Source organism: Elephas maximus, chromosome 4, assembly GCF_024166365.1.
Source record: "Elephas maximus indicus isolate mEleMax1 chromosome 4, mEleMax1 primary haplotype, whole genome shotgun sequence".
Taxonomy (NCBI): domain Eukaryota; kingdom Metazoa; phylum Chordata; class Mammalia; order Proboscidea; family Elephantidae; genus Elephas; species Elephas maximus.
Window position 1 is genome coordinate 116,293,797 of NC_064822.1, and position 25,986 is coordinate 116,319,782.

The 25,986-nt window shown below is 45.7% G+C and overlaps 2 protein-coding genes across 5 annotated transcripts in view; one reads left to right on the plus strand and one right to left on the minus strand.

The window, feature by feature from the left end:
• Positions 1-4,214: 4,214 nt before the first annotated feature.
• Positions 4,215-25,986, minus strand: part of STAT2 (signal transducer and activator of transcription 2) — a 30,802-nt gene continuing 9,030 nt past the window's right edge. Inside the window, exons 2-26 of one of the 4 annotated variants that reach the window (XR_007517230.1) lie at positions 18,881-19,045; positions 18,568-18,721; positions 18,117-18,215; positions 17,665-17,754; positions 17,497-17,572; positions 17,032-17,117; positions 16,722-16,870; positions 14,415-14,573; positions 14,216-14,308; positions 13,938-13,997; positions 13,515-13,535; positions 13,201-13,294; positions 13,001-13,048; positions 12,837-12,920; positions 12,568-12,666; positions 12,321-12,456; positions 12,142-12,191; positions 11,930-12,024; positions 11,185-11,321; positions 10,800-10,982; positions 10,507-10,564; positions 9,393-9,715; positions 8,171-9,096; positions 5,037-5,098; positions 4,217-4,860 (exon numbers count right to left, since the gene is read on the minus strand). Coding sequence is in view for 1 of the 4 variants with exons in the window: in XM_049883570.1 (XP_049739527.1) it covers positions 8,951-9,096; positions 9,393-9,715; positions 10,507-10,564; positions 10,800-10,982; positions 11,185-11,321; positions 11,930-12,024; positions 12,142-12,191; positions 12,321-12,456; positions 12,568-12,666; positions 12,837-12,920; positions 13,001-13,048; positions 13,201-13,294; positions 13,515-13,535; positions 13,938-13,997; positions 14,216-14,308; positions 14,415-14,573; positions 16,722-16,870; positions 17,032-17,117; positions 17,497-17,572; positions 17,665-17,754; positions 18,117-18,215; positions 18,568-18,721; positions 18,881-19,011 (2,571 nt within the window). In the remaining 3 variants the exon portion in view is untranslated. Of the gene's footprint in view, positions 5,133-7,550; positions 9,097-9,392; positions 9,716-10,506; positions 10,565-10,799; positions 10,983-11,184; positions 11,322-11,929; positions 12,025-12,141; positions 12,192-12,320; positions 12,457-12,567; positions 12,667-12,836; positions 12,921-13,000; positions 13,049-13,200; positions 13,295-13,514; positions 13,536-13,937; positions 13,998-14,215; positions 14,309-14,414; positions 14,574-16,721; positions 16,871-17,031; positions 17,118-17,496; positions 17,573-17,664; positions 17,755-18,116; positions 18,216-18,567; positions 18,722-18,880; positions 19,046-25,986 lie in introns of those variants that run through there. The other 3 variants (XR_007517228.1, XR_007517229.1, XM_049883570.1) reach the window with 3 other exon arrangements.
• Positions 5,129-6,543, plus strand: IL23A (interleukin 23 subunit alpha). The gene is made up of 4 exons (XM_049883578.1): positions 5,129-5,477; positions 5,699-5,800; positions 5,974-6,120; positions 6,227-6,543. Exons 1-4 carry the CDS (start codon positions 5,313-5,315, stop codon positions 6,386-6,388), a joined length of 576 nt encoding a protein of 191 aa, XP_049739535.1. The 5' UTR covers positions 5,129-5,312; the 3' UTR covers positions 6,389-6,543.

The window sequence follows — 25,986 nt, forward strand, 5'->3', positions numbered from 1 at the left end:
GCTCTTGTGAGCCATCCGCCACCTCTGACCCTGTTGCCCCCGAAACTCTCTGGCATTTCCTATCGTTTCCAGATATGGAGAGAAAAAGGAAGCGGGAGCCAGGCTCTTGACACGGCCCAAGTGGCTGCATCTTCTAGGATTCTTACGAAGGCATCCATCTGAAACTTGCGCTGTGATTGTACTCGCCCCGAGGCCCCGAGAACATTCCCAGGTACAGGCTCCTCAAGCTGGCAAATTCCCCGGGCTCGTCGAGCTGGACGTTATCCACCAGAAGAAGATAAACATGGCAAATTGAAACATTTGCCTTCCCCAAACTCATACGGATTCTTGGGGTCTAGCTGAGACCTTGAACTGCTTTGGAAGGGATTCAGGGTGTGAGATGCCTCCGCGGCATTTTAGCTCAGCTATTTCTAAAGACCACATAGAGGGAATCTGGTGGGAGAATTCTTTCCTAGTAGACGATGCAGTTTTAAAGCTTTTCTCTCGCTCAGTAAAGAAAAAAGGACCCCAGAATTTAGACTTCCAGGACTTGGGGCTCCTAGACTGAGTCAGAGGTCCTAGACTGAGAAAAACACCTTAACGTAGAAGATTCCTCGAACTAATCTGACTTTACAGGTCCCTTGATTTAAAACTTCACGAGGTGGATGTTGAGAGATCTAGATGGTTCCAATACTTTGAGAAATTTACATGTAGCAGTCTTAAATTAAGAAAGACTGCACAACCTGTGAGAGTTACAGAACCTGAGGCACCCTGAGAAACCTGTACTAAATGAGGTACTTTCTAAATCACAGATCCTTTTTTTTTTAATTGTGGTTTAGATGAAAGTTTACAGCTCAAGTTAAATTTCTCATACGAAAATTTATATACATATTGTTTTATGACTAGTTGCAATCCCCACAATTGGACAGCACACTCCCTCTTTCCACCCCAGGTTCCCTGTGTCCATTCAACCCGTTCCTGTCCCTCCCTGCCTTCTTACTCTGCCTCCAGACAGGAGAGCTGTGCATTTGGTCTCGTATATCCGATTGAACTAAGGAGCACGCTCCTCACATGTTTTTTTTTTTTTTTTTTTTTGCTTTATAGTCCTGTCTAATCTTTGTCTGAAGAGTGGGCTTCGGGAATGGTTTCCTTCTGGGTTAACAGAGCATCCTGGGTCCATAGTTTCAGGGGGTTCCACTAGTCTCTGTCAGACCATTAAGTCTGGTCTTTTTACTTGAATTTGAGTTCTGTTTGACACTTTTCTCCCAGTCCATCAGGAACTCTGTTTTGTTCCTGTAAGGGTGGTCATTGGTGGTAGCCCGGCACCATCTAGTTCTTCTCGTCTCAGACTGATGAAGTCTCTGGTTTATGTGGACCTTTAATCTCTTCGGCTGATATTTTCCCCGTATCTTTGGTTTTCTTCATTCTCCTTTGCTCCAAGTGGAATGGGTCCAATTGATGCATCTTAGACGGCCGCTCAGAAGTTTTTAAGACCCTAGACACCACTCACCAAAGTGAGATGCAGAACGTTTTCTTAATAAACTGTGTTATGCCAGTAGACCTAGATGTCCCCCAAAACTATGGTCCTCAGGCCCCAGCCCCAGCTACTCTGTCCCTCAAGGTGTTTGGATGTGTTCAGGAAATTTCTTAGCTTTTGCCTTGGTCCAGTTGTGCTGGCCCTGTATTGTGTGTTGTCCTTCCTTCACTAAACTTGATCCCTATCTACTATCTAACTAATGAATTCCCCTCACTTTCTCTCCCCACCCTCGTAACCATCAAAGAATGCTTTTTTTAGACCAGACTTAATGGTCTGACTGAGACTGGAAGGACCCCGGTGATCATGGCCCTCAGACCTTCTGTTGGGCCCACTACAGGAACCATCCCCGAAGCCAGCTCATCAGACATGGATTGGACTGGACGATGGGTTGGAGAGGGATGCTGATGAGGCGTGAGCTACTTGGTTAGGGTAGACACTTGAGACAATGTTGGCATCTCCTGCCTGGAAGGGAGATGCGAGGGTAGAGGGGCTTAGAAGCTGGCAAAATGGTCATAAAAAGAGAGAATGGAAGGAGGGAGCGGGCTGTCTCATTGGGGGGAAAGTAATTGGGAGTATGTAGCAACTTGTGTATGGGTTTTTGTGTGAGAGACTGACTTGTGAACTTTGACTTAAAGCACAATAAAAATTATTTTTAAAAAATTTTTCTGAGTTCTTATGATAGTGGTCTCGTACAATATTTGTCCTTTTGTGTCTAATTTCACTCAGCATAATGCCTTCCAGATTCATCCATGTTGTGAGATGTTTCCTGGATTCATCATTGTTTATTGTTGCATAGTATTCCATTGTGTGTATGTAACATAATTTGTTTATCCATTTGTCTCTTGATAGACACCTAGGTTGGTTTCCATCTTTTTGCTGTTGTGAACAATGCTGCAACAAACATGGGTGTGCATGTGGCTTTTATTTCTCTAGGATGTATTCCTAGGAGTGGGATTGCTGGATTACATGGTACTTCTATTTCTAGCTTTTTAAGGAAGCACCAAATCATTTTCCAGAGTGCTTTTACCATTTGACAGTCCCACCAGCAGTGCATGAGTGTTGCAGTCTCTCCACAACCTCTCCAACATTTATTATTTTGTGTTTTTTGGATTAGTGGCAGCCTTGTTAAGGTGAGATTGTATGTCATTGTAGTTTTGATTTGCATTTCTCTGATGGCTAATAAGTCATAGATACTCTTGCCTCTCCTCACGGTACCCGATATAATGCAGTGACTGAGAATGCAAGCTCTGAAGCTAGATTGTCTGCACTAAGATTCTGGCCACTCAGTAGCTGTGTGATTTTGGGCAAATTATTTACCTCTGTACCTCAGTTTCTTTACCTGTAATATGGGCATAATAATAGTATCTTATAGGGTGGTTGTAAGAATTAAATGGATTGTAACTGTAAAGTGCTTAAACCAAGTAGTTGGCATAAAGTGAGAGTTGGGTATATATTGTTCTGGTTAAGTACTGTCGAGTCATAGCCACTTTTATGCACAACAGAAGGAAACACTGCCCAATCCTAGCCATCCTTAACAATCGTTGTTATGCTTGAGCCCGTTGTTGCAACCACTATGTCAATCCATCTCATTGAGGGTCTTCCTATATATTTTATGTATATATATATTACCCATTGTTATTAACTGTCTGGGGAAACTTCACCTGGATTTGGCGTCTGGACATGTAACTGGAAAAGGTCTGCTTAGGAGTGTCTTGCAAATGTGATTTGCATAACGGTTGGGGCCCAGATGACGTCAAGGGCTCCTTGTAGCACCAGGTCAGATGCAGCCCTGGAAGTAGTCCCTGCAACACAACAGTCCCACAATTGCCCCACCAATCCTGCTTCCTATCCAACACCCTCAGCACCAGGAAGTGAAACAAAGCGGCAGAGCCCCATGCCTCCAACTCACCCTTGTCCTTCTCACCCCAGGGTTCTACTTCCTCCTCCTCCTTCTCCTCTTCTTCCTTTTTACCTTTCATAGCCTATCCTTTAGGGCTCTCAGAATAGGGACCAGAGGCAGGAAGAGCATAAGAGACATTATATACAAGTGATGTGAGCTCCCCTACCCTACTCCTTCTAATTTCCTTATTTCATTTGTGTCTGTGCTGTGGAGGTGGGTGGCAAACCATTTCTTAACCAAACTTAGATAACCTCTCTGAAACTGGAAATATGTTTCATCCAAAGGGTAGGTTTACCACAGAGTCATAATATTTGAACCAAAAGTTTCGTTGAGCAGTTCTGAATGGTTTTAAGGGAAGGGAGACCCCCTTCAAAGACAGGTTTCTCAGAGGAAAAGGGTCAACCCCTTGGGGAGGCTTTGGGGGCCAGCTGTGTGGTCACCCATGGCCTCATACTGACGTCCAAATTGTCCTGGGACCCTCCACTGGGGCCGGGGCAGTCCCAGCTTTGGACCACCCTCCACTCCCACACCCAACCTCACGCTCTCAGCTGTCTCACTGGATGTTGCATCAGGGAGGGTGATGAAATCAGTGTCAGTGGATTTTACCCACGGCTGCAACAGGCTGAAGGACCAGGCTGGGTCATTGGCACTGTGCACCTTCATCTACCCAGAACTCGTATTCTTCCTAGGCATAGGGTAGGGGCTGGGTGCTGGAATGTCTGAGTTGGACTTCCAGCCCCTGCTTATACTGGAGCCCCCCCCCCCCCCAGGAATCAGGAACCTTGGGCCACTAGAGTTGAAGAATCGGGTAGTTCTTAGCAACAACCCTCTCTCTGCAAAATTGCTTCCAACCTCCTCAGTGAGGCCTGAAATGGGGGAGCAATAATACCTTATGCAGCATTTACATGCCTTCCCAGTTCACAAACTGTGTACACATCCATTCTGTCCTATGAAACCAGAGCCACCCAGTGAAAATAACACTGTTCCCAACAGAGAAAAATAAACCCCTTATTCTGAGATCAGACCCCTGGGTGGTGCGAACAGTTTGTGCTGACAACTAACCTAAAGGTTGGCAGTTTGACCCCACCATGGTGCCACAGAAGAAAGTCCTGTCAATCTACTTCTGTAAAGATTACAGCCAAAAAAAACCCTATGGAGCAATTCTACTCTGTAACAGATGGGACTGCCATGAGTCAGAATGGACTCAATGTCGACAAGGTTTGGGTTTTTTTGTTTGTTTGTTTGTTTGTTTGTTTATTCTGAGATGGGGGCATCAGGTAGGAATCAAACATCTTCATTATGAACTGAGCTTGTCATCCTATTGGGATGAATGCTTCTCTTTGTTTTTCCTCAGGGGGGAGGTGAGAGAGTAAGGGCTCAAGTGGGGTACAGCTTTGAGAGGCAAAAACCGTTGCCATCAAGTCAATTTCGACTCATAGCGACCCTGTAAGATCAGGGAAAGGAACTTGGGACCAGATTAATTTAAATATTCAACACTCCCACCCCTCACCCCTTCTACACACATTCTGATTCCTGGAGAGCATTACACATACATCCCATCCCAGGCCTCCAGCCACAGCAACCAAACCACTCATTTCCCCTGGAACTGAAGCTGCATACCTGGGCTCCCCACGAAGTGGGATGATGCAGGGAGGGGAATCCCACCTGCTGTGAGTCACCTGCTAGTATAAAGGGCGGGCCATACAATGCAGGGACCTTAAAAAGAGACTCAGAGATAAAAGGAGAAAAGCAACAGGAAGCAGCTCAAATAACAGCAGTAAGCAAACCAGAGACGCACAGAACAGAGAATCAGGCTCAGACAGGAGGAAGTGGACAGATTCCACGAGGACTGGTGTCAGGCACAGAGCCAGCCAGATTTGGGAAGCAGGCCCCGAGATGCTGCTGGGTAGTAAAGCTGTGATGCTGCTGTTGCTGCTGCTTTGGACCCCTCAGGGCTGGGCCGTGCCTGGGAGCAGCAGCCCTGCCTGGGCTCAGGGCCAGCAGCTCTCTCAGAAGCTGTGCATGCTGGCCTGGAGTGCACATCCATCAATAGCACATGTGGTGAGTGGCAGCCTTGGGGACCTAATAGGAGCCTCTCCAAGTCCTCCAAGGCTGTGATGGGAGACTCTGAGGCCTTGGGTAGAAGCTGGAGGGTTTAAGACCATCAAAGAGTGAGAGGGGGTAAGATTGCGGGGTTCCTGAAAGAGTCATGGACCCGAGGTTCCAGCTGGGATTTGAAAGTACTCATTTTTTCACTCTTTCCACCCCCTCCTCCATTCCAGGATGTCCCAAGAGAAGAGGGAGATGACGAGACTACAAGTGAAGTTCCCCGTATCCAGTGTTGGGATGGCTGTGATCCCCAGGGACTCAGAGACAATAGTCAGGTACTACTAAGATGGGGCTGGGTCACGAGGAAGAGGTGACCAGGGACATGGCTGGTCACCATGATGAACTAGCAGTTGTGTCTGAGAAGGGTAAAAGACAACTGGGTGGGTCTTCAGCAAATGGAGTAGGAAGAGGATATTCACCTTCTTTTACTGCTTTCTTCTCTCCCTAGTTCTGCTTGCAGAGAATCCACCAGGGCCTGATTTTTTATGAGAAGCTACTAGGCTCAGACATTTTCAGAGGGGAGCCTTCTCTACTCCCTGATGGCCCTGTGGGCCAGCTTCATGCCTCCCTACTGGGCCTCAGCCAACTCCTGCAGGTATGATCTGGGGGCCTGGAGGATGGGGGCTTACGGGTGTCAGAGACAAGAGCTGGGAATGCTAAGGCTCTAGAGTCCTCTTTGACTGTGTCCTGTGTCCTTTCAGCCAGAGGGTCACCACAGTGAGACTCAGCCGACTCCAACCCCCAGTCCCAGCCTGCCGTGGCAGCGCCTCCTTCTGCGCCTCAAGATCCTTCGTAGCCTCCAGGCCTTTGTGGCTGTAGCTGCCCGGGTCTTTGCCCATGGAGCAGCAACCCTGAGCCCCTAAAGCTAACAGCTTAAGAATGGCACCCAGGTCCCCACGGCTCAGCAATGGCAAGATCAATCTATCACCCCAGCAACCTTCGAGCCAACAATTAGCCCATTTATTCTAATGGGACTTGCATATGTTGAATGATTATCAATACTGACTGATTTACGATGCTGACCTATGACAAAGTTAAGTATTTATTAGATGGGAAGGGAACATTTGAGTTTATTTATCCTCCTGGGAGGAGTATTATTTATTGTATTTATACTTAATTATATACTTTTTTCAATAAAGATTTATTTATGTGGATGTCTGGGTCTAATTTCTAGGCTTGGTTGAGAGAAACAGAATGGAAAAGTGGGGTCATGGGACGACTACAGTATGTATCCCTTTCTCCTACTCTGAAGGGTACGGGTGGAGAGTATTTTCTCATGACCTCTTTGTGTACAGCATGATACCTGGGATCTTTCTGGTATTAACCCCTTAACGGCTAAGCAAGCAGAGTGGGATTGCAGGAGGTTGAGATTAGGCCATGGGGCCCCTGGATGTGGCCCCTCATTTGATCGTCAATTCAGTGCCTCCTTTACGTTCTGGGCCAAGAGTATATATAGCCAAAAACAGGAGCTTTAATCACTGCAGGACCAAAAGTCAGAGCTCTGTTTTGAGCAAGAAGGGCATTCCAGGAAGATGTAAGTAAATCCCCCAAACCAACAGGATTCTCCCTTAAAGAAGGACATCTGCGGGCCCTTTCATAAGGGAATTTGGCTACCCAAGATGCTAACTAAACTGCTTTTGAAAGGAAGAGGAGAGGAAGGGACTAGTGATTATTTCCCTTCCTCTTCTCCATAGTCACAGCATGGAAAGGACATGGGCTTTGGAGTCAGGTAGAACCAGGCTTGTATCCTGGCTTTGTCACCAACCAGCTGAGTGACACTTGGCTAGTTATACAAATACTCATGCTCCCCACAACACATGTATAGCTCAAAGCCTCTCCTAGGAGAGTCTAAGGGATAGGAAGGGCTGCCCTGAAGAGAGGAGGGAAGAAAAAACATGACCAGAGGGGCATACTGGGGTGGGTGGAAGAGAGGCTATAAAATTTGCTGACCTTGTCCCTATACAGCCTGCTGGTATACCAAAGGACATGAGTCTCCATGAGCAGAGAAGTAAAGGAATTCAAAGGTGAAGTGCTACAGTGTTTATTACTCACTTCTGCTCAGAAGGGCCCCTTTCTGAACAGGACTGTTCCTCTGACATGCCAGACAGGACATAGCCACATGCACAGGGCCTCACTTTCATTGATAGCTCAAGTTACACCAAGCAGCACATCTTGGACAATCGTGGTTGTCTCCTGGGATTCCCCGGCACGGCTAAGGTGTGAGGTTGTCTAGAGTCCCATAATAAACATTTAAAGTTATTAAGTGCTAGGAACTTGGTCTTTGTCCAGGACCACACCCAAGGAGTAGATACCCTCCTTTCAGGCAAACACTACATTGTACAAAAGCAAATAGATGATACCTTAATAGACAAATAGCTAGGACTTCTTTTCCTCTGTATAAATACCAAACTCTATCTAATACTACAAAAAGCAATTCCTAAATTCCCGGTAACCTACCATCTCTGGCCTGCCAGAGTGATCTGTCTCTTAAGCACAGGGGAAGTGACGACCAGGCAGTCTAAGTTAGTGTGCAAAGCTTCACAAGCATGTTTGGTTGGCAGCATGTTTATAGGGGAGGGATGGGTGCAGTTAGCTTGGAGGGGGGCATGGGAGCGATGGAAGAGACTGGCAAGAAGAGGGTCTACCTCCTATCCCCTTCTTCAGGGTGGAGCATTACATGGTGGGATGAGGCAGAAAGCTCTCGGCCGCTGTGGGTCAAGAAGAAATTTAGGACTTGAGTCAGGAGGAGTGAGGGGAAAAAGAAAGGACAAGGCTATCCTAGACATGAAGGAGCCACAAGAGAGAAAAGGAGTCCTATCATGTGTCTCCCTCCCCACTGAGGGGATGCAATGCCAATGTGCACCAATTTTGCTTTAAACCAAACCAAACCCATTGCCACCGAGTCAATTCCAACTCATAGTGACCCTATAGGACAGAGTAGAATTGCCCCATAGGGTTTCCAAGGCTGTAATCTTTATGGGAGCAGACTGCCATATCTTTCTCCCAAGGAGCAGCTGGTGGATTGAAACCACTGACCTTTTGATTAGCAGCAAGGTACTTACCAACTGTGCCAACAGTGCTCCCAATTTTGCTTTACCAGCTACTAAAATGTTGAAATTCTTCTGTACTGGAAAAGAGTCACTTCCCTAAGCCCTCCAAGTACCCCCAGCTATCCTGGCTCACCCCTGGCCTCCCCTCACACCTCCCCAGCACAGCAGGCAGTGTCCAGGATCCTGTTGAGAGCTACGACCAGCATTCTGACTGGTTGGTGCCCTTCTATACCCTTTCATCTCTCACCCAAAATCCCAGGGTTTTCCCAGTTTAGAAGGGGCACATGTCTGATTTCCCAGCATTGGAGAGGAACATGGAAATGTGGGCGGCACAAGGGGCAAGAAATAGGGAAAAGAACAGAGGAAACGTAGTTCCTAGAAGTCACAAGGACTCCAGCGTCCATCCGTGTGGAAATGGCTGGGGCAGGAGACGTAGACATCATCCATGGTGCTCGGGGCAGGCAATGGTGGGTCACCATTTGGCAGGATTTCTTCAAGCTTCATAGAAGAGTTTCTGAAGACTAGGTGGTCCAGAGAGGGAAATTAGGACCTGATCTCAGGCAAGGAGTTACTAACCCAGCAGGGAAAGTGAAGGCAGATGGCCTGAGAGCCCTGGACAGGGCCCAAGGGGGCATACAAGGAGTAGAGGGACAATGGGGCATGGAGGGAGGAAGTTTGTGCACTTCCTTGTAAAAAGAATCACCAGAAAAATGAGCCTCTCTCCGATGGGGAGCTTGGAGTACAGCCCTTTTTTAAATGGGAGGGGAGCTGGGAAAGGGATGGGTCCCCTCTTCCCTAGCCCCATTCCATCACTTACTTTCCATTTCCTCAATGTTCAAGTGTCTCAGATCATGGGGCAAATCTGGCTCTGGCACTGGCTCTGATATGGGCTCTAGAATGGACTCCAGCTCTGGCTCCAGCTTTGACTCTGGCACTGTTTGTGGTATCATGGGTGGTGTGGGCTCCAGCACAGGCTCCAGCACTGGCCCCAGATCCAGTCCTGCGTCCAGCAGTGACCCCAACTCCAGGCTTAGCTCGGGCTCGGGCTCTGGCTCTGGCTCTAGTAACAGCCCCAGGTCTAATGACTCCTGCCCTGGCTCCAGCTTAGGTTCCAGCGGTTGTTGCAGCTCATCCACCTGTCTGGATACCCCAAGATAGATAAAAGGGCAGGGCTTAGTGGTTCAGATGAAGTGGGGAATGGTAGAGCAAGCAGAGGCTGTCTCTAGTAAAGTCAGCAGAGCAGAGGGCTTAAGAGCATGAGTTTTGGGGTCAGATTTGCAAGAATTTGAATTCTATTATCTACTAGCTGGGTGACCTCAGGCAAGTTATCTAATTTCTCTGAGCCTCAGATTTATCACGTGTAAAATGAGAACAACAATAGGTAATAATACTTGCAAGGCGGTATAAGACGGTGAAAAGCAGGGCTTTGAAGTCTGATGGGTCTGGATCATTTAGTAGCCATGTACCTTCAGTACACCACTTCACCACTCTAAACCTCTGTTTCCTCAGCAGAAAACAACAATAATAATGTCTACTTCACAGGACTATTGTGAAGATTTGATATTGAGCATATGAACATAAAGCATTTAGTCCAGTGTGCCTGGGACATAATAAACTTTCAGTAAGTGTGGTTGTTCTTCTTCTTATTGTTATTATCCTCATTACCTATTCTGATGAGCTGTCACAGGATTAACTGAAAAAATGTTTTTTAAAAACCTAGTACCATGCTTGGCATGAAATAGGTGTCCATTAACATCAGTGGAGACACCCTAAGGATGGCAGTAGGAAAATACGAGAAAGGAGAGAGGCTAGAAGACCAGGAGAATGTAGGTAAGCAGAACAAAGGACTGGAGAGCCTGGAATTGGCAGGTTAGAGCCACTATATAAGTCAAAAAGGGTTAGGAAAGATGGGTGGGGAGTTTGTATCTCACCTGTTAGAAACCACAATGAGCCTGTGTTTCAAGTATTTCCTCCGTTCCTGGAGATTGACTGTGGGAGACATAAACAGAAGGCTGAGGCAATCAGTGGGTTAGACACATAGCCCCAAGTCTAGGAGACTAGTGCAGATGGTCCCAGAAGTCTTACCTCTCTTTTAGCTAACACAACCCCATGGACAAATCCCTTAACTTCTCTGCACACTGGTTTGCCCATCTTTGCAGGAGGTGGATTTGTGGACACCTCAGGATCCTGAAATCTAGCAGGGAAGTGTGTCAATGATTCCCACCTTTCTCCTGGTAGTAGCGCCCGAAAGCCTCATCCCGGGGGGTTCGGGGGTAAAGGAAGCGCAGTGGGTTCTCAGGTATGTTCTCCTCAGTGAGCAGCTGGTAGTGGTGGATGATTTCAGTCAGCGGGACTGACTGCAGCACCTCCTTGGTGTAGGGCTGCACAGAGTAGATCAGCACCTTATCTGCAAAGCATGTGCAAAGACATGGAGGCTGCAGGGGTGCGGCTGGGCCTGGGAGCTCCCCACCCTGGCTGCCCCACCCCAAAGCTGCTGAGGGAATCACGACAGGGCTAGGGAAGCTAAAAGGAGGCAGATGGACAAGGGGTGAGCCAGGCAGAAGGAAGGGGCTGTGGGAACAGCAGGACAGGGCAGCTGTGATTCCGACCATCATCCTGGTGCTCCACCCAGGAGCAGGTAATGCCTCCTTCTGATGTTTCACTGAATCGCAGTAGGAAAGTGCCAGAGGTGGTCCTCTTCAGCAGCCGGCGCTCCTGGCTCCGGCTCACAAAGCCCATGATGCAGCTGGGGCACAGAAAGCAGCTGTGAGGCCTTCCTGCTTCCCTGTCCCCTGCTCTCCTTGCAGAGGGAGACAGCGCTAGGTTTTGGCCCCGGTTTTGTCACTTGTAAACTGTTCCATCTTGGCCAAGCCATGTCACTTTTCAGACAATAGTCACCTCCCAAGTTTTAAAGAAGTGTGAGGATTCGGTGAGGTCATGTAGATGAAAAGCATCTTATATAATTCTATATATATTCTAATTCTATACAGATCTCCAGGCAGTGTGGTGGAAACAGCTCAGGCCGGGAGTCAGAGAGGCCTGGGTTCAAGTCCCAACTCTGCCCCTTGGGTAAGTTCTTTAACTTCTCTCAGTCTTGGTTGCCTCACCTGGAAATGAGGGTGGCTGTAAGGATTAAATGAGAGAATTCATGGAGAGCACCCAGCAAGCTCTGGAACCCAGCAGGGGACTGACAAATGCTGGTTACACCTACTGACTATGATTATTACAAATGTGAGGGGGTGCGACCTTGCACCCGTTTTCTCTCTCCTTGTTCGCCACATGAGGGCGCATGGCATCCATCCCCACCCAAGGGAGGCAGCTAGCCTAGCCAGGGAGGGCTGACCAAGGCCTTACTCATCATTCCAGAGATCCTTCAGATGGTCATGTACCAAGTCCAGAATTTTGTCCAGCCATGTCCAAAATGGTAGCTTGCCAGGAGGGCTTTCTCGCTGAAGGAGGAAGGGCAAGACAGGAAGAGATGTGGAATTGCCCCTGGTGTAGGGAAGCAGTGCCGGGGCAAGGATCAGTATCCGGGCTGAAGGCTGAATCTAGCTGCAGGGAGTTACCTTAGTGAAGTCAGCCCAGGACAATGCACTCTCCGGGGTAGAGTTCTGCCCTAAGGGACAGATAACCACAGATGGTTCAGAAGATAGGAGGCAAGGCCAGGGGTCCTGGGATGGATAGCAGTCAGAAGGCCAAGCAGACTAGGGCTGGGGAAGAGGCTGAGCTAAAAAGAAGTCCATACCAAATAATTTGTCCCTCAGCATGCTCAGTTGCTCTGGTTTGAGGCCTCGGCCAATGTACGAAGAGAACTGCCAACTAAGAGCAGGGCCCAGCAAGCTCCAGGGGGCCATGGGGGGGCTGGAGAAGAACTGCTGGTTCTGCAGGGGTGTAAGGGGGCAGGATGGCTCAGAAGCAGCCCCCTCACACCAAGCTTTCACACCCCTCCTCCCCCACCTTCCCCTGGTGGCAGTCTTTTCCCCACCTCCTACCTGGGGGTTTTTGCTGAGCAGATTGAACCAGAGAACGGAGGCCCAGGCAATAGAGAGTTGGTTCATGTTAGAAATAACCACCACAGGGAGGGTGTCCGTCTAGGGAGAACACAGGAGTCACAGGGAAAAGGATCTGATGTTTCTAGCTGCAGACATTTTAGTGCGGGGCAAGCGTTGATGTCCCACCCTGACTGATGTTTCTATTTATCCCCTTCTTGTGCCTTCTCCCAAATCGGCTTCATCTCTCCCTGCCCTCCATTCTCACTCACTTTCAGCTCCTGCTTCAGACCCTGGTAGGTGTATTTGAGCGTGAAGCTGATGATATGCAGTTCCTCTGTCACACTCAGCAGCCCCTGGGACAGCCAAGGACATAGTGATCAAAGGACCCTTTGGCAAATCCCTTCTGGCCCCCAATCCTCTGTCCAGACCTCACCTTATTGCTGCCCTTTCCTGAACCACCTGAACGTTGTTCCACCAGAGTCTGTGAATTGAGAGGGAGGAGACACAATGCCAAAGTGAGGACTCCAGGGTCCCTGGAAACCCTGTTTTGCCCTTAAGACCTCCCAAGGCCTGGGAACCTCCTCCAGTCCCTGCTCCCTTGGACTGGAAGTCTAAGCTACCAACCCTTCTTACCAAGAATCCGAAGTCCCAAATTAAGCCCTGCCTCTGCCCCTTCTCAGGAGTCAAAGTTTTCTGGTTTGAAGTCAGAAGGTTAAACTTCCGGAAGCTGCTCCAGGAGGAAGCAGACACATGGAGGACAGAAACAGAGTTATACTGAAGACCCAGCAGGAGAACAATCAGACTTCCAATTCATTCCAGACCCCGCCTTTCTCCCTCAGTCCACACCCCATCTGACCCGCCCTCCTCCACGTTTCTGCTCCCTCCGGGGCTGCGACGTGTGCTCACGCAGGACACAAGTGTTTACAGCATCCTTGTCAGATACCTACCCTTGTATTTGAGGGGAATTCCTGAAAAGAAATTAAAAAAATCTTTGGGAAACAAAACCAACTAGAGGTTAGGAATTTAGTCTTTGGGATCAGACAGACCTGGGTTCAAACCCAACTCTAAAGCTCACTAGCTATCTGGCCTTGCGCAAGTGACGTAACGTCTCTGAGTTCACTTCCTGATTTGCATGGTGCACTGATAATACCTAACGAATGGGGTTGCCTGACTATTAAATGAGTACTTGACATGCTACATCTCACATAGTAAGTGTCCAACAAAAGGGATGAGTTATTTCTATGAGGTAGGAATGAAAGGGGAAACAAGAAGGCCCGACGACACTGCTGTGAAGACTGGGTACTTCCTCCACCCAACTAGCCCATGTCCAGACCATCCCTTGGTCCCACCCTTCACCTGCCCTGACTTACCTATCAATGGAGACTTCCACAGTCAGTGACTCATTACCTTCCTGGAGTCTCACCAGCAGCCTGGGGAGGGGAGGGGGTGGATGGGGGAGACAGTGATCAAACTCAATCTCCTAGACAGGTCAGATATTTGAAAAAGATAAGAGAAGAAGGGATTTGAAGAGGTAAGTGAATGGAGGAGAAAAGAGAGAAGGCCAAGAGTAGGAAAATCTGCGAAGGCAGAAAAAGCACAGAGCCCAAGGTTAGAAGAGGGAAGCAGGAATGAATTCTGGGATGCCAACCTTGCCTGGATGCTGAACTTATTCCCAGTCTTGATGATGAGGGGTCGATGAGGAGTTTGGGGCATGCAGGGCTGGGTTTCTACCACAAAGGCACTGGAGAGAGAGGTGTGAAGAGAATACATAGGTCAGTATCTACAAGAATGGTTCCCCTCATCCCTTTCCTCTGTCCCTCCCCAGTAGTCCCTTCCTGGCTCGAGACCTTTGAAGCAGACGCTGTAGCAACTCTGTGACCTGGGCTTCCCGCAAGTCTACCCCTTTGGTCAGAGGGTCCTTGGAATAGCTAACCATGCGACTCAATCCCTTCAGCTCCTTCAATTGCTGCCGCAAATGAAACAACAACTTTGCTCCATCTGTAAACCTGGGTGATAGAGTCCAAAGAAGAGAGAATCGATGAGTGTCCTGGAGCCCTGATCCAGGCCCCAAGGGCTCTCCTTTAACCATGTGGAGAGCTGGAAATGGGGGCAAAAAAAGAATTCAGGAAGCACATGAAAGATTGTTCAATATGAATCATAATCTAAGAAATAAACATGAAATCCATTTTAATATATAAAACTGATAAAAGATTAACATAATAGCTAATTTTTATGTTTGTCGTTATTAGTTGCCATCGAGTCGGTTCCAACTCATAGCGACCGTACGTGCAACAGAATGAAACACTGCCCAGCCCTGCACCATCCACACAATTGTTATTATGTTTGAGACCATTGCTGCAGCCATTGTGTCAATCCATCTCATTAAGGGGCTTCCTCCTTTCCACTGACCCTCTACTGTGCCATGCATGAAGTCCTTCTCGAGGGACTGGTCCCTCCTGAAAACAGGTCCAAAGTACATGAGACGAAGTCTCGCCATCCTCATTTCTAAGGAGCCTTCTGGCTGTACTGCTTGTGGTTAGTTTTTGCTTTCTTCTTTTGTCTTTTAAGTTGACAATGGATATACATTATATTTATAATCAAAAAAGCAATAATGCTCTTTCCATAAAAAAAAAAAATGAAACAAAGGATCAATACAATAACCATGTCGCCACCAGCAAGAAAAAGTGCATATACTTTAACTCAGGAATATTACTTCTGGGGATTTATATTAAGAAAATAATTAAGGATGTAAATATAGATGCAGCTGTGAGGATGTGTACTGCAGCACTGTTGAAAGCAAGCAATCACTTGCCAGTCCTTGTACCAGATGCTGGATGTATTTGCACCTGCAATTTAAATGTTGATCCTAAGTCCTATACACCTGTTCTTTTAACTTACCTGAAGAGCTGTAGTATTTTTTGAAAGTTTCAATAACAATGAACTTTCTCACAAGAAAATATTTTAAAGAGAAGATATTTTTCAAGTGTGCTGAAGGATATATTTTTCCAAATCACAATAAAATTAACATAAAATCACTTATTGGAAAAAAAACATAGCAAGAAATTAAGGTGCCTAAATGTCCAAAAATACAAGTTCATTAATTAAATTATATTACTTCCATATAACCCACTGCCATTGAATGGAACCTGACTCATAGTGACCCTGTAAGAGAGTAGAACTGCCCCATAGGGTTTTCAATGCTGTATATATGGAAGCAGACTGCCACTTCTTTCTCCCATGGGGTGGCTGGTGGGTTTGAATTGCCAATCTTTCGATCAGCAGCCGAGCGCTCGCTTAACCACTGTACAGCCAGGGCTCCTAAGCACTGAATTGTTGTTGTTGTTGTGTGCTGTCGAGTTGATTCTGACTCATAGCGACCCTGTAGGACAGGGTAGAACTGCCCCATAGTGTTTCCAAGGAGTGGCCGGTGGATACAAACTGCTGACCTTTTGGTTAGCAGCCTGTGCTCTTAGCCACTTCACCATCAGAGTTCCAAACACTGAATATGGTCTATAAAACCAAAAAAATCAAACCTGTTGCCATGGAGTCAATTCCGATTCATGATGACCCCTTGTGTTACAGAGTAGAACTACCCCATAGGGTTCGCTAGGCTGTAATTTTTATGGAAGCAGATTGCCAGGCCTTTCTTCCATACTTCCACATAGGGGACTATTATATAGCCATTATCAGTGACATAGGAAAACATTACAATGTATTTCTAAGTTTAAAAAAAAGCCCATCGATTTCAAAGCAGTATAAACAGTATGATTCAATTTTTGTTAATAATACTACAGTAGCTGTATCTGATATTATTATTTTTAGCTATATCTGAGTAATAAGATACTAGGTAATTTTTTTTTGTATTATATTCATTGCAGTAAAAAACGTAGAAAATATTTCTCAGGTGATTGAAAAGAAAGGAGAAACCAGGCTGAGAGCTAATCTATCGCTTTCACAAAGTGGCTCTGGGTTTCCTGTGTGGTGAGAACGATGCTGTAGAGTGTAGTTGCAGTTAAGACAGTAGAGCTGGGGTTGGTCTGGGAAGCAGAGGCTGATGGGGGCAGTATCTCTTGATGTATACAGTGCATCGCAACTTACAAAGCCTAGGGGATGGCCAGGGTAGGGTGAGCCTGGGGGTGGGAGGTGTCTCTTACCACTTCTCCAGCTGTTTCAACTCATGGTCCAGAGGGGCCCCAATGCAGGCTTTTTGCTGTCGGACTTTCCACTCCTCCAACTGTGGCAGCAGTAGCTCGATTAGGGTAGTTAATCGGCCCAGCAGAGCTTTGGAGGCATCAAGCACCTCCTAGGAAAGAGATGATGTGAGCACTGAGCACTTCTCACCATCTCCCTCTTCCACCCAACTGGGGATGAAGAGACAGGTGCCAAGGCTAAAAGGCCAGGACTCCCAGGTCCCTCGTTTTCCCAGTATCCTGCTGCCCACGCCCTCTGTTCCCGGACTCCTACCTTCCTCCTTTTGTCCAGTTCATTGATAGTTTCCTGCAGAAGCTGCTGCTGTCTGGCCTGATGGGGGTCCAAAGAGGGTGTCCTCACTGGATGGCAGGAAGCAGGAGTCAGACCAGTACTTAAACCCAGGGCTTGGGTCCCTCTCCTTCCTGACTGGGGTCTTATCCAGCTCAGCCAGAGTCAGAAGTGGGGAATTTTGGGGGGAGAAGGGGAAATCATGCAAAGCATAGGCATCTCTAGGCTTGCACCGGAAGCCCACTCAATCCACTAAGGCAGTCTGCACACATCTCCTTCAACACTCACAAACGGTCCCTGGCCCCTATCACATATGCTGGCACTTTGAGTTTTGCATGGCAGCTGGACTGTAGCCAGTAAGCTCAAAGGAGTTCTTCCCTTCTGTGCTTTGCCACCCTTGGCCTCCCAGCAGGCACCCATCTTTCTCCCATCCCTCAGTGTGCTTCCTACCTGGGGTCTGGGTTTTATATCGGAAGCAAAAGACATCCTGCTGGTCTTTCAGTTGGCTGATGGACCTCACCAGCTTCTGTACAGGGGAAGGAACCCAAATGAGGCTGCTTCTGTGGGAAGAAGTGGGGCTGAGCCCTGCCCACCCCAACTCTTGTCCTATCTACCAACCTCCATCATAGCCCTTAATTCCAGGATCCGGGATTCAATTTCATGCTGCTGGCTCTCCACAGGTGCATTGAGGGCTGGCTCACTTTGGTCCTGAAATAAGGGGCTCTGAGCACATTTTGGAGTGCCTGGGTGGCACAAAACAGTAAGCGCTCTATTACCAACCTAAAGTTTGCCAGTCCAAATCTACCCAGAGGTGCCTCAGAAGACAGGTCTGGCAATCTGCTTCCAAAATATCACAGCTTTGAAAATTCCACAGAGTGCAGTTCTACTCCACATACATGGGGTCACCCTGAGTCGGAACTGACTTGTCAGCAACTTTTTTTGTAGCACATTTCACCTCTGATCTTTCATCCCTAAAATTACACTACAGGATGTGGGAAGACCCTGTTCTGAGACAAATTCCCTCAGACCTTTCCAAGGAACCTTTCTACTCCAGGATCTCCCAACATTACCACTGACTGAGCCCTCTGAGCCTGGATCAGAATTCTTTCTTCTTCCAGAAGGAGATTAAAGATCATCTCGGCCAACTGGGTAGGACCCTTGGGAAATGCCTAAAGCAGGATAAGGGAAAGGATTGATCCAATTCAACTACCCTTCAAGACCTACAACCCCAGACTCTCCCCACCAGTATCCAAAGTACTTCTCACCAGTAACCCCAGGACCCTCCCTCAGAGTCCCCAGACCTTTCTTCTCTTTCACCACTAGCCCCCCTAAAACCTTGGCCCCCTCGCAATGGACTCTTCCCCTCTCTCTGCCAGTGATCTCCCAAGTTCAGACTCCACCCCCCTCTTCCAGATCTGTCCCCCTCCCTTTGCACCTCCAGGTTCTGTTCCATACCCCAACCCTTACTCCTCTATACTAAGATCCCATTCCTGCCCAGTTATTCTCAGCTCTTCCAAGTACCTGGATGTCCCGAGCGAATTTTCGCATATTGTGCTGTAGCAACAAGCACTCAGGGTCCTCATTGTAGGGGCTACATTTATCGTCCAGTTGGCCCAAGAAGTGGTGGAAGAGCACGTTAGCCTTGGAATCATCATTGCCCAGTGCAGCCTCCCGCCTGGGGACCAGGAAAGACAAAGATGAGTGTCCCTGCAAAGTTTCTACTGTCCTGAGGCCTCCCAATCCCTTCCTGCCCTCGGTGTCTCCCGGGTCCTGGGGACTCAAAAGAAAGAAATCACCTTTCCCACCCAACTCCCCAACTTCCTGAAGGCCTCACCAGTTCTGATCTTCAATCCAGACGGCCAGGTACTGTCGAACATCCACCGGCAGGGGGCTATCTGAGTAGAGCTGGTGTAGCTGCTCCTGAAACGGGCTATCGAGATTCTGCAGCATCTCCCACTGCGCCATTTGGAGTCTGAGTCTGAAGGATGCACGTTTCCAACTAGAAAATTTGATGGATTAAATCATCCACAGTCTCATGATTGTTTATTAGTAATTAAAAAACTGTTACTTGTAATGAGATACAACCTAACCCCATTAGAATGGCAACAATCAAGAAAAAAAGGGAAAACAATAGGTGTTGGCGAGGTTGTGGAGAAACTGGAACCCTTGTCCATTGCTGATGGAAATGTAAAATGATACAGCCACTGTGGAAAAGTTTTGCGTCTTCCAGGTCATCAAACAGTTCATCAAAAAGTTGAGCATAGAACTACCATATGACTCAGCAATCCCAATCCTAGGTATATACCCAGAAGAAGTGAAGGCTGGAATGCAAACAAAAATCTGTACACACAATGGAATACTACTCAGCCCTAAGGAGAAATGAAATCCTCGTGCATGACACAACATAGATGAACCTTGAACACATCATGCTGAGGGAAATAAGTCATTCGCAAAAGACAAATGCTGTATGATCTCACTTACACAAAATAAGCAAACATATAGAAACCTAAGATTAGTGGTTACGAGGGATGGGGGTGAGGGAAGAGGGTGTTTTTGCTTAGAGGGCATTGAGTTTATGTTAATGGTGGTGGGGTGGTTTGGAAAAGGATAGCAGCCAGACTGTAATCAATGTCACTGAATTATACATGTAGAAATTGTTAAGCTGGTGTGTGTTTTGTTATGTATATTTTAATCACAATAAAAAACAATTAAAAATGTTACTTATACAAGTAATACATGAATATACTCTCCTTGTCAAAAAAAAAAAAAAGAAGAAAAAAAATTGAGGTCCATGTTGACCCCACCCCCAATCTTGGTTCCTCCCTTCTCTCCAGAAGCAACCACTGTTATAATTTTGGTATGTATTCTTCCAGAGAGCACCATTTAATAGCTCCAATATGTGAGGTTTTTTTGTGTGTTAGTTTGTTTTAACTGTAATTTGCAAACACACACCAAAGTAGAGTGAATAGTACAATGATTACCCACATATCCATCACCCAGTTTCAACACCTGTTAATGACATATCCACCTTTCTTATTTCATTTATCACCACCCTATTTATTTTACATTTTTGCGTGTATTTTTTTTTCTTTTGTGCTGCAGTATTTAAAGTTCAGCGTTGGTCTTAAGTATTTATTACAGCATGATCCCTCTTGGCCCCAAAGCTTTTTTTTTTTTTAACTTTTATTGAGCTTCAAGTGAACGTTTACAAATCAAGTCAAACTGTCACATATAAGTTTATACACCTTACTCCGTACTCCCACTTGCTCTCCCCCTAATGAGTCAGCCCTTCCAGTCTCTCCTTTCGTGACAATTTTGCCAGCTTCCAACTCCCTCTATCTTCCCATCCCCCGTCCAGACAGGAGATGCCAACACAGTCTCAAGTGTCCACCTGATACAAATAGCTCACTCTTCATCAGCATCTCTCTCCTACCCACTGTCCAGTCCCTTCCATGTCTGATGAGTTGTCTTCCGGAATGGTTCCTGTCCTGGGCCAACAGAAGGTTTGGGGACCATGACCGCCGGGATTCCTCTAGTCTCAGTCAGACCATTAAGTATGGTCTTTTTGTGAGAATTTGGGGTCTGCATCCCACTGCTCTCCTGCCCCCTCAGGGGTTCTCTGTTGTGCTCCCTGTCAGGGCAGTCATCGATTGTGGCCAGGCACCATCTAGTTCTTCTGGTCTCAGGATGATGTAGGTCTCTGGTTCATGTGGCCCTTTCTGTCTCTTGGGCTCTTAGTTATCGTGTGACCTTGGTGTTCTTCATTCTCCTTTGATCCGGGTGGGTTGAGACCAATTGATGCATCTTAGATGGCCGCTTGTTAGCATTTAAGACCCCAGATGCCACATTTCAAAGTGGGATGCAGAATGTTTTCATAATAGAATTATTTTGCCAATTGACTTAGAAGTCCCCTTAAACCATGGTCCCCAAACCCCCGCCCTTGCTCCGCTGACCTTTGAAGCATTCTGTTTATCCCAGAAACTTCTTTGCTTTTGGTCCAGTCCAGTTGAGCTGACCTTCCATGTATTGAGTATTGTCCTTCCCTTCACCTAAAGCAGTTCTTATCTACTAATTAATCAGTAAGAAAACCTCTCCCACCCTCCCTTCCTCCCCGCCTCGTAACCACAGAAGTATGTGTTCTTCTCAGTTTACACTATTTCTCAAGATCTTATAATAGTGGTCTTATACAATATTTGTCCTTTTGCCTCTGACTAATTTCGCTCAGCATAATGCCTTCCAGGTTCCTCCATGTTATGAAATGTTGCACAGATTTGTCACTGTTCTTTATCGATGCGTAGTATTCTATATACCACAAATTATTTAACCGTTCATCCATTGATGGACACCTTGGTTGCTTCCAGCCTTTTGCTATTGTAAACAGAGCTGCGATAAACATGGGTGTGCATATATCTGTTTGTGTGAAGGCTCTTATTTCTCTAGGGTATATTCCGAGGAGTGGGATTTCTGGGTTGTATGGTAGTTCTATTTCTAACTGTTTAAGATAACGCCAGATAGATTTCCAAAGTGGTTGTACCATTTTACATTCCCACCAGCAATGTATGAGAGTTCCAATCGCTCCGCAGCCTCTCCAACATTTATTATTTTGTGTTTTTTGGATTAATGAGTGAGATGGAATCTCATCGTAGTTTTAATTTGCATTTCTCTAATGGCTAATGATCGAGAGCAATTTCTCACGTATCTGTTAGCTGCCTGAATATCTTCTTTAGTGAAGTGCGTGTTCATATCCTTTGCCCACTTTTTTTTTTAATTAACTTTTATTAAGCTTCAAGTGAACATTTACAATTACAATCAGTCTGTCACATGTAAGTTTACATACATCTTACTCCCTTCTCCCACTTGCTCTCCCCCTATTGAGTCAGCCCTTTCAGTCTCTCGTTTCATGCCAATTTTGCCGTCTTCCCTCTCTCTCTATCTTCCCATCCCCCCTCCAGTCAAGAGTTGCCAACACACTCTCCAGTGTCCACCTGATTTAATTAGCTCACTCTTCATCAGCATCTCTCTCCCCCTCGCTGACCAGTCCCTTTCATGTCTGATGAGTTGTCTTCGGGAATGGTTCCTGTCCTGTGCCAACAGAAGGTCTGGGGGCCATTGCCGCTGGGATTCCTCTAGTCGCAGTCAGACCATTAAGTATGGTCTTTTTATGAGAATTTGGGGTCTGCATCCCACTGATCTCCTGCTCCCTCAGGAGTTCTCTGTTGTGCTCCCTGACAGGGCAGTCATCGATTGTGGCCAGGCACCAACTAGTTCATCTGGTCTCAGGATGATGTAGGTCTCTGGTTCATGTGGCCCTTTCTGTCTCTTGGGTTCTTAGTTGTTGTGTGACCTTGGTGTTCTTCATTTGCCTTTGCTCCAGGTGGGTTGAGACCAATTGATGTATCTTAGATGGCCGCTTGTTAGCATTTAGGACCCCAGATGCCACATTTCAAAGTGGGATGCAGAATGTTTTCATAATAGAATTATTTTGCCAGTCGACTTAGAAGTACCCTCAAACCATGTTCCCCAGACTCCAGCCCCTGCTCCGCTGACCTTTGAAGCATTCATTTTATCCCGGAAACCTCTTTGCTTTTAGTCCAGTCCAATTGGGCTTACCTTCCTTGTATTGAGTGTTGTCTTTCCCTTCACCCAAAGCAGTTCTTATCTACTGATTGATCAATAAAAAACCCTCTCCCTCCCTCCCTCCCCCCTTCGTAACCACAAAAGTATGTGTTCTTCTCAGTTTTTTCTATTTCTCAGGATCTTATAATAGTGGTCTTATACAATATTTGTCCTTTTGCCTCTGACTCATTTCGCTCAGCATAATGCCTTCCAGATTCCTCCATGTTATGAAATATTTCAGAGATTCGTCACTGTTCTTTATCGATGCGTAGTATTCCATTGTGTGAATATACCACAATTTATTTACCCATTCATCCGTTCACGGACACCTTGGTTGCTTCCAGCTTTTTGCTATTGTAAACAGAGCCGCAATAAACATGGGTGTGCATATATCTGTTTGTGTGAAGGCTCTTGTATCTCTAGGGTATATTCCGAGGAGTGGGATTTCTGGGTTGTATGTAGTTCTATTTCTAACTGTTTAAGATAACGCCAGATGGATTTCCAAAGTGGTTGTACCATTTTACATTCCGACCAGCAGTGTATGAGAGTTCCAATCTCTCTGCAGCCTCTCCAACATTTATTATTTTGTGTTTTTTGGATTACTGCCAGTCTAGTTGGTGTGAGATGGAATCGCAGCGTAGTTTTAATTTGCATTTCTCTAATGGCTAATGATCGGGAGCATTTTCTCATGTATCTGTTGGCTGCCTGAATATCTTCTTTAGTGAAATGTGTGTTCATATCCTTTGCCCACTTCTTGATTGGGTTGTTTGTCTTTTTGTGGTTGAGTTTTGACAGAATCATATAGATTTTAGAGATCAGGCGCTGGTCTGAGATGTCATAGCTGAATATTCGTTCCCAGTCTGTAGGTGGTCTTTTTACTCTTTTGGTGAAGTCTTTAGATGAGCATAGGTGTTTGATTTTTAGGAGCTCCCAGTTATCTGGTTTCTCTTCATCATTTTTGGTAATGTTTTATATTCTGTTTATGCCCTGTATTAGGGCTCCTAGGGTTGTCCCTATTTTTTCTTCCATGATCTTTATCCTTTTAGTCTTTATGTTTAGGTCTTTGATCCACTTGGAGTTGGTTTTTGTGCATGGTGTGAGGTATGGGTCCTGTTTCATTTTTTTGCAAATGGATATCCAGTTATGCCAGCACCATTTGTTAAAAAGACTATCTTTTCCCCAATTAACTGGCACTGGGCCTCTGTCAAATATCAGCTGCTCATATGTGGATGGATTTATATCTGGGTTCTCAATTCTGTTCCATTGGTCTACGTGTCTGTTGTTGTACCAGTACCAGGCTGTTTTGACTACTGTGGCTGTATGATAGGTTCTGAAATCAGGTAGAGTGAGGCCTCCCACTTTCTTCTTCTTTTTCAGTAATGCTTTACTTATCCGAGGCTTCTTTCCCTTCCATATGAAGTTGGTGATTTGTTTCTCCATCACATTAAAAAATGACATTGGAATCTGGATCGGAAGTGCATCGTATGTATAAAAGGCTTTTGGTAGAATAGACATTTTTACTATGTTAAGTCTTCCTATCCATGAGCAAGGTATGTTTTTCCACTTAAGTAGGTCCTTTTTAGTTTCTTGTAGTAGTACTTTGTAGTTTTCTTTGTATAGGTCTTTTACATCTTTGGTAAGATTTATTCCTAAGTATTTTATCTTCTTGGGGGCTACTGTGAATGGTATTGATTTGGTTATTTCCTCTTCGATGTTCTTTTTGTTGATGTAGAGGAATCCAAGTGATTTTTGTATGTTTATCTTATAACCTGAGACTCTGCCAAACTCTTCTATTAGTTTCAGTAGTTTTCTGGAGGATTCCTTAGGGTTTTCTGTGTATAAGATCATGTCATCTGCAAATAGAGATAATTTTATTTCCTCCTTGCCAATCCGGATGCCCTTTATTTCTTTGTCTAGCCTAATTGCTCTGGCTAGGACCTCTAGCACAACGTTGAATAAGAGCGGTGATAAAGGCATCCTTGTCTGGTTCCCGTTCTCAAGGGAAATGCTTTCAGGCTCTCTCCATTTAGAGTGATGTTGGCTGTTCGCTTTGTATAGATGCCCTTTATTATGTTGAGGAATCTTCCTTCAATTCCTATTTTGGTGAGAGTTTTTATCATAAATGGGTGTTGGACTTTGTCAAATGCCTTTTCTGCATCAATTGATAAGATCATGTGGTTTTTGTCTTTTGTTTTATTTATATGGTGGATTACATTAATGGTTTTTCTAATATTAAACCAGCCTTGCATACCTGGTATAAATCCCACTTGGTCATGGTGGATTAATTTTTTGATATGTTGTTGAATTCTATTGGCTAGAATTTTGTTCAGGATTTTTGCATCTATGTTCATGAGGGATATAGGTCTGTAATTTTCTTTTTTTGTGATGTCGTTACCTGGTTTTGGTATCAGGGAAATGGTGGCTTCATAGAATGAGTTAGGTAGTATTCCGTCATTTTTGATGCTTTGAAATACCTTTAGTAGTAGTGGTGTTAACTCTTCTCTGAAAGTTTGGTAGAACTCTGCAGTAAAGCCATCCAGGCCAGGGTTTTTTTTTTTTGTTGGGAGTTTTTTGATTACCGTTTCAATCTCTTTTTTTGTTATGGGTCTATTTAGTTGTTCTACTTCTGATTGTGTTAGTTTAGGTAGGTAGTGTTTTTCCAGGAATTCATCCATTTCTTCTACGTTTGCAAATTTGCTAGAGTACAATTTTTCATAATAATCTGATATGATTCTTTTAATTTCAGTTGGGTCTGTTGTGATGTGGCCCATCTCGTTTCTTATTCAGGTTATTTGTTTCCTTTCCTGTATTTCTTTAGTCAGTCTGGCCAATGGTTTATCAATTTTATTAATTTTTTCAAAGAACCAGCTTTTGGCTTTGTTAATTCTTTCAATTGTTTTTCTGTTCTCTAATTCATTTAGTTCAGCTCTAATTTTTATTATTTGTTTTCTTCTGGTGCCTGATGGATTCTTTTGTTGCTCACTTTCTATTTGTTCAAGTTGTAGGGACAGTTCTCTGATTTTGGCTCTTTCTTCTTTTTGTATGTGTGCATTTATCGATAAAAATTGGCCTCTGAGCACTGCTTTTGCTGTGTCCCAGAGGTTTTGATAGGAAGTATTTTCATTCTTGTTGCATTCTATGAATTTCCTTAATGCCTCCTTAATGTCTTCTATAACCCAGTCTTTTTTCAGGAGGGTATTGTTCAGTTTCCAAGTATTTGATTTCTTTTCCCTAATTTTTCTGTTATTGATTTCCACTTTTATGGCCTTGTGGTCTGAGAAGATGCTTTGTAATATTTCGATGTTTTAGATTCTGCAAAGGTTT

Coding starts and splice junctions, on each gene's coding strand:
- IL23A (XM_049883578.1), top strand. CDS start 5,313: ATGCTGCTGGGTAGTAAAGCTGTGATGCTGCTGTTGCTGCTGCTTTGG. Junction 5,801..5,973: donor GACTCAGAGACAATAGTCAG/GTACTACTAAGA, acceptor TTCTCTCCCTAG/TTCTGCTTGCAGAGAATCCA. Junction 6,121..6,226: donor GCCTCAGCCAACTCCTGCAG/GTATGATCTGGG, acceptor GTGTCCTTTCAG/CCAGAGGGTCACCACAGTGA.